The sequence below is a fragment of the Saccostrea echinata genome, unplaced genomic scaffold (genome assembly GCF_033153115.1).
Source record: "Saccostrea echinata isolate AGI-Se365-2 ecotype Australia unplaced genomic scaffold, CSIRO_AGI_Sech_v1 ptg000045l, whole genome shotgun sequence".
NCBI classification, from domain to species: domain Eukaryota; kingdom Metazoa; phylum Mollusca; class Bivalvia; order Ostreida; family Ostreidae; genus Saccostrea; species Saccostrea echinata.
In genome coordinates this window covers 3426243-3441832 of record NW_026889794.1, presented here as the reverse complement: position 1 = coordinate 3441832, position 15590 = coordinate 3426243, and the positions used below count along the sequence as shown (strand labels likewise).

General features: G+C 35.8%; 1 protein-coding gene across 1 annotated transcript in view; it reads right to left on the bottom strand.

Moving 5' to 3' along the window:
• LOC133201638 (A disintegrin and metalloproteinase with thrombospondin motifs adt-1-like) overlaps positions 1-15590 on the bottom strand; it is a 93249-nt gene that overhangs the window by 12273 nt on the left and 65386 nt on the right. The window contains exons 18-19 of the mRNA XM_061337427.1: positions 10813-10983; positions 6950-7063 (exon numbers count right to left, since the gene is read on the bottom strand). Of these exons, the coding sequence (XP_061193411.1) occupies positions 6950-7063; positions 10813-10983 (285 nt within the window). The remainder of the gene's footprint in view (positions 1-6949; positions 7064-10812; positions 10984-15590) is intronic.

The window sequence follows — 15590 nt, the reverse complement described above, 5'->3', positions numbered from 1 at the left end:
ATCAAAAATTACAAATGGTTTAGAGTTCTTGTTAAGGATCTTTTTCATCAAAAGGCGGACAATTTGTTACGCATGTTTGTGATGATTAGACTAGCGAAAGAGAAGGAACGGACGTTGTTAGGATCGCTAGTCATAATATTATTCATATGTTGATTGTTTCCTCCGTATACACTAAACTTACTGCGCAAACTGACTTTCAACATTTTTTAAAATCTTTAGTTATTTCTAAATATTTCTTCACTTTTGAAGTGGGTAGTGGCATTTCTATGCATGTTCGATTTCGTTTCTGTGTATTAACTAAATACTAGTAATTTTAAAATGATTTGAAGATAATAGACCATCGATGTTCCCTGAAAACAATCATTGAAGCCATCTAAAAATTAAGGACCACAATAGGTGAGAACAGCTGGGGGATTGGTCACTAATTACTGTAAATACACAACCACAGGCGATAACGGGTGTTTTAGACGACACGCTAATATCAAGTTAGTTTTTGATAAAAATATTCACTTTGAAATAAGAAAAAATACACATCCGAGTAACCGAGTACCATTTTTAGTATTCGATATTCGGACGTTCGATCGAGTACCCGGTTAACCGGGTACTCATTGACATCCCTAATATTTACTGTTTTAAGGTAAGGTTTGCGACCACCTCCAAATTTTATTTTAATTTTAAATGTTGTACAAATGTCATACATCAATTTATTCGGGAAGAATAGCTTCATCATTTAATATGCTTTAAAAACACATTGCCACCGTCCCGTTTTTTAATCAAAATACGCCAAATTTAAGGTATCTCATGTTTTATCCCATTTAATTATTTTCAATGACAAAAATCGATTTATTTGATAAATTACCATATTAAAATAATTAAAATGGCATGAATTATTACATTTTATGCTAAATTTATCTTAAAGACCCAATTTTTTTTACCGTACGGTTACCTGAGAAGGGGGAGTGGTCTTAGTTGTACTGGTGTTATTTACCTGGAGACCCCTAATACGAAAGATGTCAAACATCCATAAACACGTTGCATTACACAGGAAGTCTATCTTTGGTAATCTGGGTCAACATAAGGTGATTGGTGCCTAATTTTGACTGAAACTACTTAAAATAATTCATAAATTTAAATATTAAAAAAAACTGTAAACTAGACAATTTCATCGATTTCTTTTGAAGAAAATATTATAAATATCATTCTTAAAAAAAATTTCAGATTATATATATATATATATATATATATATATATATATATATATATATATATATATATATATATATATATATATATATATATATATATATAAAACCGAGTGAAAACTACAAAGCAATCATATCAATAGTTTTTAATCCTCAGTAAAAGAAAATCATTATTAAGTGTGAATTTTGAAATAAAAAAGATTCCAATTATCGTGTGGACATTTACGACAATCGGAATATTATTTAATTTTTTTGGCCAAAAATGATGTCCAAAATATTCACCATTTTCGAGGGTCCGTGTTGTTATACCCCGTGCACAGATTTGTATGGTTTTTTGTTCGTTGTCTTCACTCTTTTATATTAAGAATATAGACGTTAGCGTATAAAACATGTAATAAAGGAATCTTTCGTATTTAATACCGCTAGCGCTAAATATTTTTTATTTATTCTATTCCATTTTGTTATAATTTTGATTGGTGGGGAGGGGGTCTTCCAATATTACGGCGAATTGAGTTTCTGTTTACCCAAGTACAAGGTCCACATAGGGCATTATGGATATTCTTAAAATCCAGACTCAGGTTAAATAAGGGGGCTCGGAAAATTATTGGTCTGAGCTGCTACAGAAACTTCTTCCCTCGAGATCCCAGTCCCAGTCACTGAAGAAAGAAAGGACCCGAAGAACCGCTAGTTTTTCTTCGAAAAGTTCTACAGTTTAATATTTTTGGGCGTCATATCGGTTTCAAGTACAAAACAGCAGTAGAGAATTCATGAAGTCAAGGTTTAATTATCTACTCTCCATTATTTCCTTGAAATAAAATTACCCACCGATATAACAGCCACTTGATTTTTTTTTACCAAGAGTGTATACGAAGCGACTATTCACGCAGTACATGAAAGCATTTGAAGCGTGATCAGGTAATTGTTTTCAAGACATGAAAATTCAGATTATCAGGTGGCACAGGTAGCTGGTCTGTCAATCAAATCAGAAGCTATTGTTTTTTTTAATGATTGGCAGGAGGTATATTATTGATCTTGAATCACGTAGATTTTGAGGGGGTTAACTTTAAATTGGGTTTTTAACCTTTTATTTCTGTTATTCAAAATTTGGAAATTTGGGTAAAAAACAAAATTTTTAAATTTTGCTGCTATTTTTACAATCATCAGATTTTCGTTACTCTAAACTGCAGTAACCTACTTTTACATATCAATCATTTGATCAATCTGAGAATATTGATCAAAATGTAATGTATGGAAGAAAAAAATAACAATGGATTCTAAGTGACATGAATTCATACTTTATGAGTTCACAGTGCAAGCACTTCTGATTTCAGAGAAATTGTAAAATTCTGCATTTGAACATTTGACAAGAACAGGAAAAAATAATGCTAAAATGACAAAAAATATATTTATTGTTCATTATCTATGGATATCTTGCTACAACAATTATGATATATCCATGTAATCTCATAAATTTTCTTCTTTATCAAATCAAAAAAGTGAAAATAATGAAAGATTTGAATTTGAGTACAGTTGAATTCACACATACTTGCAAACGTATGCTGTAAGCAAAATGTACTTACAAAAAAAAAAAGAAAAAAAAGATACAATATTTATCTACAGTAAAACAGGCTTATAATGAAGTACCAGGGATGGACGATTTTGCTTATAAACATATAATTCCTTCTATCTTTCATTTCACAATATGTTTTAAATCAAGCCATGGGGAATGAAAACCACTTCGCTGTAAGCATCAATTCATTATAAGCGTGTTCGATATAAGTATGTTTTACTGTAATTGGATTTTTTCAAAATCATTTGAGGTGCTTTTGGTTTAAAATGGTCTTATCATTCCTACTAAGTGAACAACCACTTTGAATACCCCATATGTTTTACCTGTAGATATATAACTTTATGTAGAACACTTTCAACAGTCTTCAGGAAATACTTATTTGACCTCACTTATACTTGTTTGGGTCCAAGTTAGCATAAATGAATAAAAAAATATTGCATAGTTATTCTTAATAGTACTTTCCTTGAAATATTACTTTTATCCTTTTTTGAATACTACATGGAAACTTGTTAAGTAGACAAACGCCACCTTCAATTCATACCTCTGATGCATACATTTATTTTACTAAATACAAGTTCAAATATGGAGAAGCAAAGTACCCAGACTCTTATTTTTTCCTAAATATAAGGAAAAACAGCCTGTAGATAGGATGCTGCTGTGGAATCACTGTTTCCATGGATAACATTTATTTTGTAATCAGTCTCCTCCAAATCCTGGGCCATTGGTATCTGCATATCAGGTTCCACATCTTTGCTTGATCCATCAATTTTCTTAACATTCATGAGCTGGTATAGGATGATCTTTACTATGATGGATGGCACAGATTTTCTAAACAAGAATTGAAGTACTTTTTCCTGAATCTTTTCCAGTTATTGTACCATAATCTGAGAGCGTGTGTTCATTTTACGAAATGAGCGAATTTCCAACATAATCAATGAATAGCTAATATGGCACTATTATAAAATCTACAGATTGAATATAATTAGATGAATGCATAAGCTTGACAAGTGAATGTTCTAAAACACACTCTAACATTATTCAGAAGTGTTCATGCATAATCCAGATCTCTCTCTCTCTCTTTTAAAATGAGATACTTATAAAAATAGAACTTCATTCACTGAAGGTAACTTGAATAGTTGAGAGCACATATACACAGGTCCTCATTAAAACCATTCAATCGAAAATCTATCCAAATTAACCAAATATTAAATTTTACATCATCACTTAGTTGGAAAAAAAAAATTAATACAATCTGTAGTTAAGAAAAGCTCACCTATATTACTGTCATAATTCCAACCTGCACCAGCTGTCTCTACAAGCCCCCATCAAAGGTTACTTCAATCTAAAAAAAATTGAAAACAAAATACAATGTACTTACATGTGCCAGCTAGTTCATGTATTTATTCTGAGAGAACCAAAATTTACCCCTATGCAGGACAATCAATTCGGCTTAGCAGTCAGCAAATGGTAGAACATATATATCAAGTGCATATAAGTATATTAGGAAGAAGTTTTGAAAATAGGTCTTGATACTAACTACCAGAGTTTATGACTTAACCCCCCTTTCATTTTACCTATATTGTACTTTTAAATCCTTTCTGAGATTATAAAATTAATAAAAATTCATAAAATTCTTATTGAAATCTGTCTAGGGAGAAATTTAGTGAAAACCAGTTTTCAGTGTGAAATAACTCTAGATCTGAATAAGTGTCAATATTGAATAAATAATTCAAACTATTTCATAAAACATAGGTAATCAAACGAATGTTATTTATAAGTAAGGCAAATTTCACATCATATTTTTTTTTCTAGTTAGTGTACATCCCAAGATCAATATCAATGCAAGTTTAGTTTAAGTACGACTTATAGTTACTTGGAAATAGACCTGCTTAAAAAACTTTTATCCTGTTTACTAATCAAGAAAATGTTGGTCAGTTCCAACACCAAAGCAAATCTGGAAGTTTTCCTCCTTTGAAGCACCATCAATGCAAGTTTAATTATAACTGACCATAATATTATATACATGTAGCTATTTCAAAAAAAAAAATTACCCTGGACATTCATCTGGAAAATTAAGGTCAGATTCGGAATCCAAAGCAAGTCTGGAAGTGTCCATCCCTAGATACACCATCCTTGCTAATTTGATTAAAGTATGGCTAAAATTCACTCAGATGGAAAATCTACGTCGGATTCAGCATCAAAAGCAGGTTGGTTAGTGTCCATCCCTTGATGCATCATCCATGCAAGTTTAGTCAAGGTATGGCTTATAGTTACTTGGGAATTGACCTGCTTCAAAATCTTAAGCTGGTCACTCATGTGGAAAATCTAGCTCAGATCCAGCATCCGAAGCAAGTGTGGTAGTGTCCATCCTTAGATACATCACCCATGCAAGTTTGGTACAGGTAGGGCTTATAGTTACTTGGGAATGGACCTGCTCAAAAAACATTAACCTGCTCACTCATCTGGAAAATGTAGATCTAGCATCCGAAGCAAGTGTGGTAGTGTCCATCCCTAGAAGCATAATCCATGGAAGTTTGGTCCAGGTAAGGCTTATAGTTACTTGGGAATGGACCTGCTCCAAAAACTTTAACCTGGTCACTCATCTGGAAAATGTAGGTCAGATCCAGCATTCAAAGCAAGTGTGGTAGTGTCCATTCCTAGATGCATCATCCATGCAAGTTTGGTAAAGGTAGGACTTATAGCTACTTGGGAATGGATCTGCTCCAAAAGCTTAACCTGGTCACTCATCTGGAAAATGTAGGTCAGATCCAGCATCCAAAGCATGTGTGGTAGTGTCCATTCCTAGATGCATCATCCATGCAAGTTTGGTCCAGGTAAAGCTTATAGTTACTTGGGAATGGACCTGCTCCAAAAACTTTAACCTGGTCACTCATCTGGAAAATGTAGGTCAGATCCAGCATCTGAAGCAAGTGTGGTAGTGTCCATCCCTAGATGCATCATCCATGCAAGTTTGGTCCAGGTAGGGCTTATAGTTACTTGGGAATGGATCTGCTCCAAAAACTTTAACCTGGTCACTCATCTGGAAAATGTAGGTCAGATCCAGCATCCGAAGCAAGTGTGGTAGTGTCCATCCTTAGATGCATCATCCATGCAAGTTTGGTCCAGGTAGTGCTTATAATTACTTAGGAATGGACTTGCTCCTAAAACTTTAACCGGGTCGCTGACGCTAAAGCCGACACCGACGCCGGGGGTATAGCATAAGCTCATCTCGACTTCGCCGAGGTGAGCTAAAAATGATTAAAACGCTTTCTGATTGTGTAAAAAAAATTAGAGAGAGAGAGAGAGAGAGAGAGAGAGAGAGAGAGAGAGAGAGAGAGAGATATTTAAAAACAGTTGGATGACAGCTTTTTCTGCATTGCCTGATTTTAGTCACATGCACCCTGATCTGTTCATTCATCACTGTTTATGTCTGTAATCCGTTAAGTCATTGACAACTTTCCGTCATTGTAATCGAATACGCGGTTATGAACCACAAATACGTAAAATTTAATAACAGTTAAATTATTACCTGTATGATGCAACTATAGCAAACTGTCAAATGCTCTGTGACTTCCCTTCCCTGTTCGGAGTGCATAGGGCATGCGGAGTGTAACAGGATGCTCCAACATCTATTCTTTCTTTCGTTCTCGATGTCATTTAACATGTTAAAGTAAAGTGGTGAGGAGCATAATGTGCAACACGTCTGATTCTTTGCTCCTGTTGACTCGAATAAACGTGCAACTTGCATGACTTGCCCGGTTCGTTATTGAAAATAAACTTACTAGATCTAGTCCTCTTTTATTGGGTATTAATCGTGTATCATACTATGTCCGCTTAATTCTTCTGAGATTCCTGCACATTAAATTGTTATACGACTTTCTACTGGAAATGTCCTTTGTAAGTCTGTTTGTTTCTATCATCATGTCATGGTGTTTGACAGTCGAAGTTCATTAGCGATTGAATGCTTTGTATCGCTGGTTTAAATTTCGCCGGTTTCAAACGCTTAAGTGATTCGTAGGAGTTATCTCCCTGTGATCACAAACCTTACCTTAATAATTACTTAAATTAGCGGACAAGAAGCAGCACGAAAGACTCTAAAATATTATTACCTCTAAAATAAGCGTTTACATTACTGAATGCTACGTTCAGAAAATCAAGTTCTATCTAAAGTTCTTACTACACATTCCACAGGCTTTTGGGCAGGTAATGGGTCCTCTTGGATTGTCTGGGGCACACATATGGGTGTACTTAGCAAACACTGGACAGCCCGGGTCCTGGTCTTCACAAACGACTGATAAAAGTAAAACTTAACTCCGTTAAAACAAATGTAATACTCTCTACAGATTACAATTGCCCTTTCACATTTGCGAAAGATTTTGTCCAGTACAAAATTCGCTTAGATAACCAGGGCGAAAATGTTCCTGCATACAGTATGATAATTGCACATTTCGGTAATTGACACTTTCGGAACATTATTTATTAGATACATGTAAATTTTCCATCTTCTACTCAGACAATTTATTTTTTTTTCAAATTAATCGTAAAAAGGCTAGATTACAGTGATAGAGATGGACTATGAAGCTCAGGGTCGTCACCGGGTTCTGGAAATTGGGTGTGGGAGTGATGTCCCCTTGCAGTAGCCAGAATTAAAAAAAAAAGCCCGGGTACCAATTTTGGTTATTCCTCTGCATTCAGAAAGTCCTTTTCAAGCATTAAATTGATTCATTGATGTTGTTACTGTTGTTTTGTTGTACAGGTGAAGGGCTTTTAGTCATTTTATTTAATTTTATTTTGCCCAAAAATCTCAAAATTGCGATCTCACCCATTTTACCCCTCCTTGGCTACGGCATTGAAGCTACCCAATAAACATCTGACAAAAATGGATATGAAGTTTCATTATGAGGGCTACACTACAGCTCATTTAAGCTAATGGGAATAAGACTACTTTATGAGGACTGTCTCTGACAAAGATTATGTTAAAGCTATCCTACCTAATGAGGGCTGGATATAAGCCTAAAGCTTCTTATGGGTACAACAGCTGACAGAGATTGTACTGAATGAAGGTTTAAACTGACATAGATATTGTATTTAATGAAGGTTAAAGCTGATAGAGATTGTACTTAATAAAGGTTAAAGCTAACAGAGATTGTACTTATTGAAGGTTAAAGCTGACAGAGATTGTATTTTATAAGGTTAAAGCTGACAGAGATTGTATTAAATGAAGGTTAATTAAAAGCTGACAGAGATTGTATTTTATGAACTTTAAAGCTGACAGAGATTGCATTTTATGAAGGCTAAATCGGACAGAGATCGTATGTAATGAAGTCTTAAGTTGACAGAGATTGTGTTTTTTAAAATCTTTTTTTAATTTGAAATTCACAATGTTATAATACAAACATAAACATATATAAAATGAACCTAATCTTGTCATTGTTATATTAAGTTGTGTGTTTGTGTGTGTGTGTGTGTGTGTGTGGGTGAGAGAGAGAGCAGTAGACTGAAACTGTACTTAATTAAGGCTAAAGCTGAAAAGCCGACAGAGATTGTACGAAATGAAGGCTGCTGCTGACCTATATTTCTCTTAGTGAAAGCTACAGCAAGCAAGAGATGTTTCTTATGAGGGCTACAGCAGACAGAAATTATACTCTACAGCTGATATAAATTGTACTCAATGTAGACTACAGCCGATAGAGATTGTAGTCAAGGAAGGTTACAGTCGACATAGATTTTTCATGATGAAGACAACTGCATACAGAGAGTGTACTTAATGAAGGGTTGAAGCTTACACATATTGTACTAAATAAAGCGGAAAGAGGTTGTACTTAATGATGATTAAAGCTGAAAGAGATTAAAAAAGACTAAATAAGGACCAAGGCAGACCGATTAGGTATAAAACTACTTATTGAGGGCTAAAGCTGACTGAGATTGTGTATTATGGTATTCATTGAATACTAAAGCCGACAGAGATTGGGTATAGGTATAATGCTACGTAATGAGGTTTCCATCTGACTGAGATTATGCAACGGTGTTTATACTGAGGGCTATAACTGACAGAGGCTGGATGAAATATGGAGATTACGGAAGTAATCAAGCTCAAAAATCCATTGAAACAATACAAATCTGGAGCAGAGCAAAAAACGGACCTCTAAAAACATCAGAGGTAGGATCAGGTGCCATGGAGGAGTAAGCATCCCCTGTCGACTGGTCACATCCGCCGTGTGCTCCTTGTCATGATTGGGCAAAGAAAAATCCGTATACAATTCAGTGTAAATAATAGCCTATTAATTAGTATGAAAAACGTCAGTCAGCATTCGACTTAATGATAGATTGCATTTGCTGACAAGTTCATTGTATCGACCATAGAACTTGCGAAATGCTAATGCTACTTAATGAAAGCTAAAGCTGACCGATTAAGTATCATGGCATTAACTGTCGGCTTCTGCTAACAGAGATTGTGTACTAAGCTACTTATTGAGTCTACTGTATCTATATCCTTTAAGAAGATTCATATCCCTATAAGTGAAAGCCCTGATGATGAAGTTTGGTATGAAACCTCTGTCAGTTATAGCCCTCCTTTAGTAGCTTTATACCTTATACCTATTAGTTGCTTTTGTCATTAAGTACGAGGGAATTATTGAGACATTTACTTTTACTCCATAAACACTGATAAAGGACAGAGATAAATTCATGAAAATTCGTGAACATTTTATAAAGAATGAGTAAAACAAATGTGCAAAATTTCTAATTTATAGGATAATTAGACAAGTTCCGGTGAAATTATGAACATACAGATGTGGAACAGCATCGCTACGTCATTTAAACGTCACGTCAGCCGGAGATGTTTTCGCATGTGAAACAAATGAGAATTGTTTACTTATCTTTCTCTGCTATCACATATAACATTATAAAAATCAAATGTCTCTTTTTTAAAGGATTCTTTTAAAAAAATAAAATGTATGCTCTTGCTACCGCAGTGTAATATAAATTACATGAAGTGTCATATACAAGTTGACTTGGCATCGTGCAGTACCGATGTATGCAACGCAGGTCAACGTTATTTATTTCATAATAATTGATAGCCGTCCGGAGCTTTTGTTTTTACTCTTGTTGAATTATTTGTAAGAAAAAAATATATACCAATGAAAACATCAAACCCTTAGACATGTTTTTTTTCTCATTGTTATTGTTTAAGCAGGTCGTTTAGTCTGGAAAGGAGTTCTCCATAGCGCTACACAAAATTTTATGTATGCGCGCTGCGCCGCCTTGACGTCAATACCCATTTTGTCGTCGTTATCAGAATTCTATACCGCGCTTAAATTTATTATGATCTCCGTATTTCTGATCAAACTTGCACAAAATGAAGTCAGATTTAAATTGTAAAATTATATACATAAACTAAATTATTTCCGCTTTTACTTTGGGTCCACCGGGAGTTTAGTGTTACATATTTTCAATATCTCATTTTGTGACTGCGCCGTGTACCCCAACCATTGACACATTAATATATCATTGAAAAGAGGAAATAAAATATTTGTAAAATATCTTTTGCTTTCATTAATTCTTAGTGTTTGTCAAACGTATATGCAAATTTTCACTGAAAGACTTTCATTACAAAGAAGAATATACACAATGCCTCAATAATTTCTGAACAGGCTTCGTATCTGTATACTTAATCTCTGCTGTAGCCTTCATACAGCAAACAGAGATTTGATATAAAGCTTCGTGAAGGCTACATGTACATGTATATACCAAATCTTTTTTTTTTCATAAAAATCTTAAATTGAATCTAAAGAGGATAAAGAAATAAGAATGCCAATCTATCAAATACTTAAATAGTTAACATAAAATTAATAAAACAAAAGGGTTTTTACAAGTTCTCCGGAAGCAATACTATAGGTACGAAATTATTACCTTAACGCGAATGTGTCCTTAAGCAGCTTTTTACTTAATCTTTGTTAGAGTTGTATTTGTCATTATGTAGCAAGGAATTATGTAAGTATGAAATTATACATAGTATGGAATTAAGGAATTAACACTAACCTGGACACTCTGTCTTGTTGCATGGATACGTATCTGTGTCTTCTCCAGTGCAATTCAAGCCGCCATGCATGGGTACAGGTTGCGTGCATGAACGTGTTCGAGTGATTACTCCTGTACCACACGTGACATTACAGACCGACCACCCCGTCCAGCCGCTCCAGCCCCCATCAACTGTAATCCATGACGTAAATTAAATGCAACAACTACTATTTTAGATTAGCCAAAGTTTATATGATAAAACAAATTTACGCTTTGCTACCATTGAATCATGCTAAGGCCGGCCTAAAATATCGCGAATGCTAATTAAAACATTTTCATTCAATATTCCGTAAGTGCTGAGTCCAAATCTAGCGGAAACAGGTGATTAGGATCTCCTTAGTCCGAAATAGATGACGTTTTCTTGGCTTTTTTTAACGATTTGATATTTTACGTGCCAGGAAAACGTCAGAACCAGCGCCTTTACGAAAACTGGAAATTTCGCCGTCTCCAACCAGAGTTGATTTTCGATACTTGCGAACCGAATTATATGCCAAACTCACAATTTATCAATAACACAATGCTTCTAGTTCTCACTGATATCGATGAAAAGAAATCATCACTCCACATTTGATAAAGGACTTGCAAGATTTTAAAATGCACGAAAAAGAAAACAAATCCGACAGTCAGATAAAATGTTTTCATCGGATTATATATTATATAAATGAACCATAAAAACGATGTTGGTGAGTACTAAAAGTATTGTACTATTGATATGTTGTGAGTTTGACATTTTATTCGGTTCGCAAGTATCGAAAATGAACCCGAGAATGCCGCCTCCGGTTGGAGGCGGTGAATTCCCAGTTTTTGTAATGGCGCCAGTTCTGACGTTTTCCTGGCACGTAAATATCAAATCGTTAAAAAAGCCAGGAAAACGTCAGATATTTCGGACTAGGATCTCCTGTACATCTCCCCAACCATTTCCCTCCGAATAAATACATATTTTACATTAATTCAACGTTATTATACTTTTCTTTTATTTTATGTAAATTTCAAATTGATTTTTAGTGGAGGTATTGATAATTATCAATTTAGGCAGACTTAAAACTGTGAATACTTGTCGATAAAACCATACCCGGACATTCCATTTCGGTGCACTTTTGAATCTCGTAAGGGTCTCCAGAACAGAATCTTCCGTCGTGAGAGGGTGCTGGATTGTCACAATGTCGGTTGCGTGTTTGCACTCCGGCGCCACAGGTCAGGGAACACGATGACCAAGTAGTCCAGTCCGACCAAACTCCGTCAACTGAAAAAAAATACGACAGCGAAATGATTGAGATCAATTGTACATTATCTATGTTTAAATTTGTTTTAAAACCCCGATCAACTCAATGATTTAAAGTATTCAATGTACTTGTTGCTAATCTTATAGAAATATGGGAAAAATTTTGAGAGATTTTTTTTGGAGAATTTGGTCTCATCCATAAAATGAATATAGGAAGGAAAGTTTATCTATAGAATATGAGTGTTTTTGCCCTGTTCACTGTTTGTAGGGGTCCGTGTTTTTGCCCTGTTCACTGTTTGTAGGGGTCCGTGTTTTTGCTCTGTTCATTGTTTGTAGGGGTCCATGATTTTGCCCTGTTTACTGTTTCTAGGGGTCTTCGTTTTTGCCCTGTTTACTGTTTGCAGGGGTCCGTGTTTTTACCCTGTTCACTGTTTGTAGGGGTCCGTGTTTTTGCCTTGTTCACTGTTTGTAGGGGTCTTCGTTTTTGCCCTGTTCACTGTTTGAAGGGGTCCGTGTTTTTACCCTGTTCACTGTTTGTAAGGGTCCGTGTTTTTGCCCTGTTCACTGTTTCTAGGGGTCCGTGTTTTTACCCTGTTCACTGTTTGTAGGGGTTCGGGTTTTAGCTCTGTTCACTGTTTGTAGGGGTCCGTGTTTTTGCCCTGTTCATTGTTTGTAGGGGTCCGTGTTTTTGCCCTGTTCACTCTTTGTAGGGGTCTTCGTTTTTGCCCTGTTCACTGTTTGCAGAGTTCCGTGTTTTTGCCCTGTTTACTGTTTCTAGAGGTCCGTGTTTTTGCTCTGTTCACTGTTTGTAGGGGTCCGCGTTTTTGCCCTGTTCACTGTCTCTCGGGGTCTGTGTTTTTGCTCTGTTCACTGTTTCCAGGGGTCCGTGTTTTTGCCCTTTTCACTGTTTGTAGGGGTTCGGGTTTTTACTCTGTTCACTGTTTGTAGGGGTCCGTGTTTTTGCCCTGTTCATTGTTTGTAGGGGTCCGTGTTTTTTCCCTGTTCACTGTTTGTAGGGGTCCGTGTTTTTGCCCTGTTCACTGTTTGCAGGGGTCCGTGTTTTTACCCTGTTCACTGTTTCTAGAGGTCCGTGTTTTTGCTCTGTTCACTGTTTGTAGGGGTCCGTGTTTTTGCCCTGTTCATTGTTTGCAGGGGTCCGTGTTTTTGCCCGGTTTACTGTTTGTAGGGGTCTGTGTTTTTGCCCTGTTCACTGTTTGTAGGGGTCCGTGTTTTTGCCCTGTTCACTGTTTGCAGGGGTCCGTGTTTTGCCCTGTTCACTGTTTCTAGGGGTCCGTGTTTTTACCCTGTTCACTGTTTGTAGGGGTACGGCTTTTTGCCCTGTTCATTGTTTGTAGGGGTTCGGGTTTTTGCCCTGTTCACTGTTTGCAGGGGTCCGTGTCTTTGCCCTGTTATCTGTTTCTAGAGGTCCGTGTTTTTGCTCTGTTCACTGTTTGTAGGGGTGCGTGTTTTTGCCCTGTTTACTGTTTGTAGGGGTCTGTGTTTTTGCCCTGTTCACTGTTTGTAGGGGTCCGTGTGATTGCCCTGTTCACTGTTTTTAGGGGTCCGTGTGATTGCCCTGTTCACTGTTTTTAGGGGTCCGTGTTTTGCCCTGTTCACTGTTTCTAGGGGTCCGTGTTTTTACCCTGTTCACTGTTTGTATGGGTTCTGGTTTTTGCTCTGTTAACTGTTTGTAGGGGTCCGTGTTTTTGCCCTGTTTATTGTCTGTAGGGGTCCGTGTTTTTGCCCTGTTCACTGTTTCCAGGGGTCCGTGTTTTTTCCCTGTTCACTTTTGTAGGGGTCCGTGTTTTTGCCCTGTTCACTGTTTGTAGGGGTCCGTGTTTTTGCCCTGTTCACTGTTTGTAGGGGTCTTCGTTTTTGCCCTGTTCACTGTTTCCAGGGGTCCGTGTTTTTTCCCTGTTCACTGTTTCTAGGGGTCCGTGTCTTTGCCCTGTTATCTGTTTCTAGGGGTCCGTGTTTTTACTCTGTTCACTGTTTGTAGGGGTCCGTGTTTTTGCTCTGTTCACTGTTTCCAGGGGTCTGTGTTTTTGCCCTGTTCACTGTTTCTAGGGGTCCGCGTTTTTGCCCTGCTCACTGTTTGTAGGGGTCCGTGTTTTTGCCCTGTTCACGATTCGTTTTGTTTACTGGATTTATGAGATTGATCACTGTTCATTTCTTAACATTTTTCATTCTACGCTTTTTTTTTTCTTCTAGACTTAGGTAGTATATAAAAATCAGCGTAAAGAAAACATGGAATTGATTAGTAGTTGTCAGAAATGAAAGCCTGTAAACGGAATATATTATTACACACTGATGGATCATTTAATTATCATTCTCGAGTATCTTGCTATGTGTATGGACACACACACACACACACACATATACACACACCCTCACACACACACACAGATATATATTGAATTTTGGTTGCATATGAAAGTTGAGGCAACGTTGAAACTTCAACGTTGTTTCAACGTCAAATATCAACATTAAAAATAGGTTGAACATTGGTTGAAATTAGGTTGAATTTTGGTTGAAATTTTTTGGCTGTAAAAACGTTGATATTTGGTTGAAATCACGTTGAATTCATATTGAGTTTTGCTCTATAAACAAATACATTTCAAATTCTAATGTCAGTTTTTATTCAAGTTGCGAAATATGTAAATTGTAATTCAGTATTAAGATTCTGAATGAATTTATGTTAAAATGTATTTTATAGAGAAACATGAATCCGGGATAAAATCATCGAATCTCAAAAGTAACTGTTTAACAAAATTTATCTTCCTAGTGAAAAGGGGGTCACAGTAATCATATCCAGGTTCAACATATAGCATGCATCTGTCTAAAACTAAGTTCCACAAAGTCGCGGATCCATTGATTTTAAATCATAGGTAAGTCCCACAAAATGACTCGTCGGTCGGAAAGAAATGAACAGGCAGCTCCATCCACAATTGCAAAGCCTATTAACAAAAAATATAATGATGTGAAAGTCATTTATTTCAGATGATAAAAATATACATGGATAATTAAAAAAAACAAACAAAAGTACATGTTCTTGCACTTAGAATTAATGAAAAGATTTATATTTGTCCTCGTGTTAAATTCATATCTGTATGGTTATAAATAATTATTGAATAGATAATTATTACTGAAGAAAAATGTTATAGACATGGAGGTGTACATGTTATAGACAGTATTTTAGTGTTAATATGTGTTTGTAAATATTTAAGTATAATATTAATTAATATAATTCATTTCAGGTTTAAACTAGTTATTATAAATAAAATTATTATGATACGAGAATGATTTGTGTTTTTGTTATTAATAAGTTTTATAAGAATTATATTTATTTAGAGAGTATGCTATTTATATCTACAGACGACCTGGGACTGTATGACCTTAGTATTTAAATTTTATGGTTCATTGCACCGCAGGTAGTTCGATTAGCTTACCTGGTTTGGCGGGTTTTCACTTTCCCGGTGGCACAAGTTCGTGCTACATGTATAATTGCCAGGGCAGG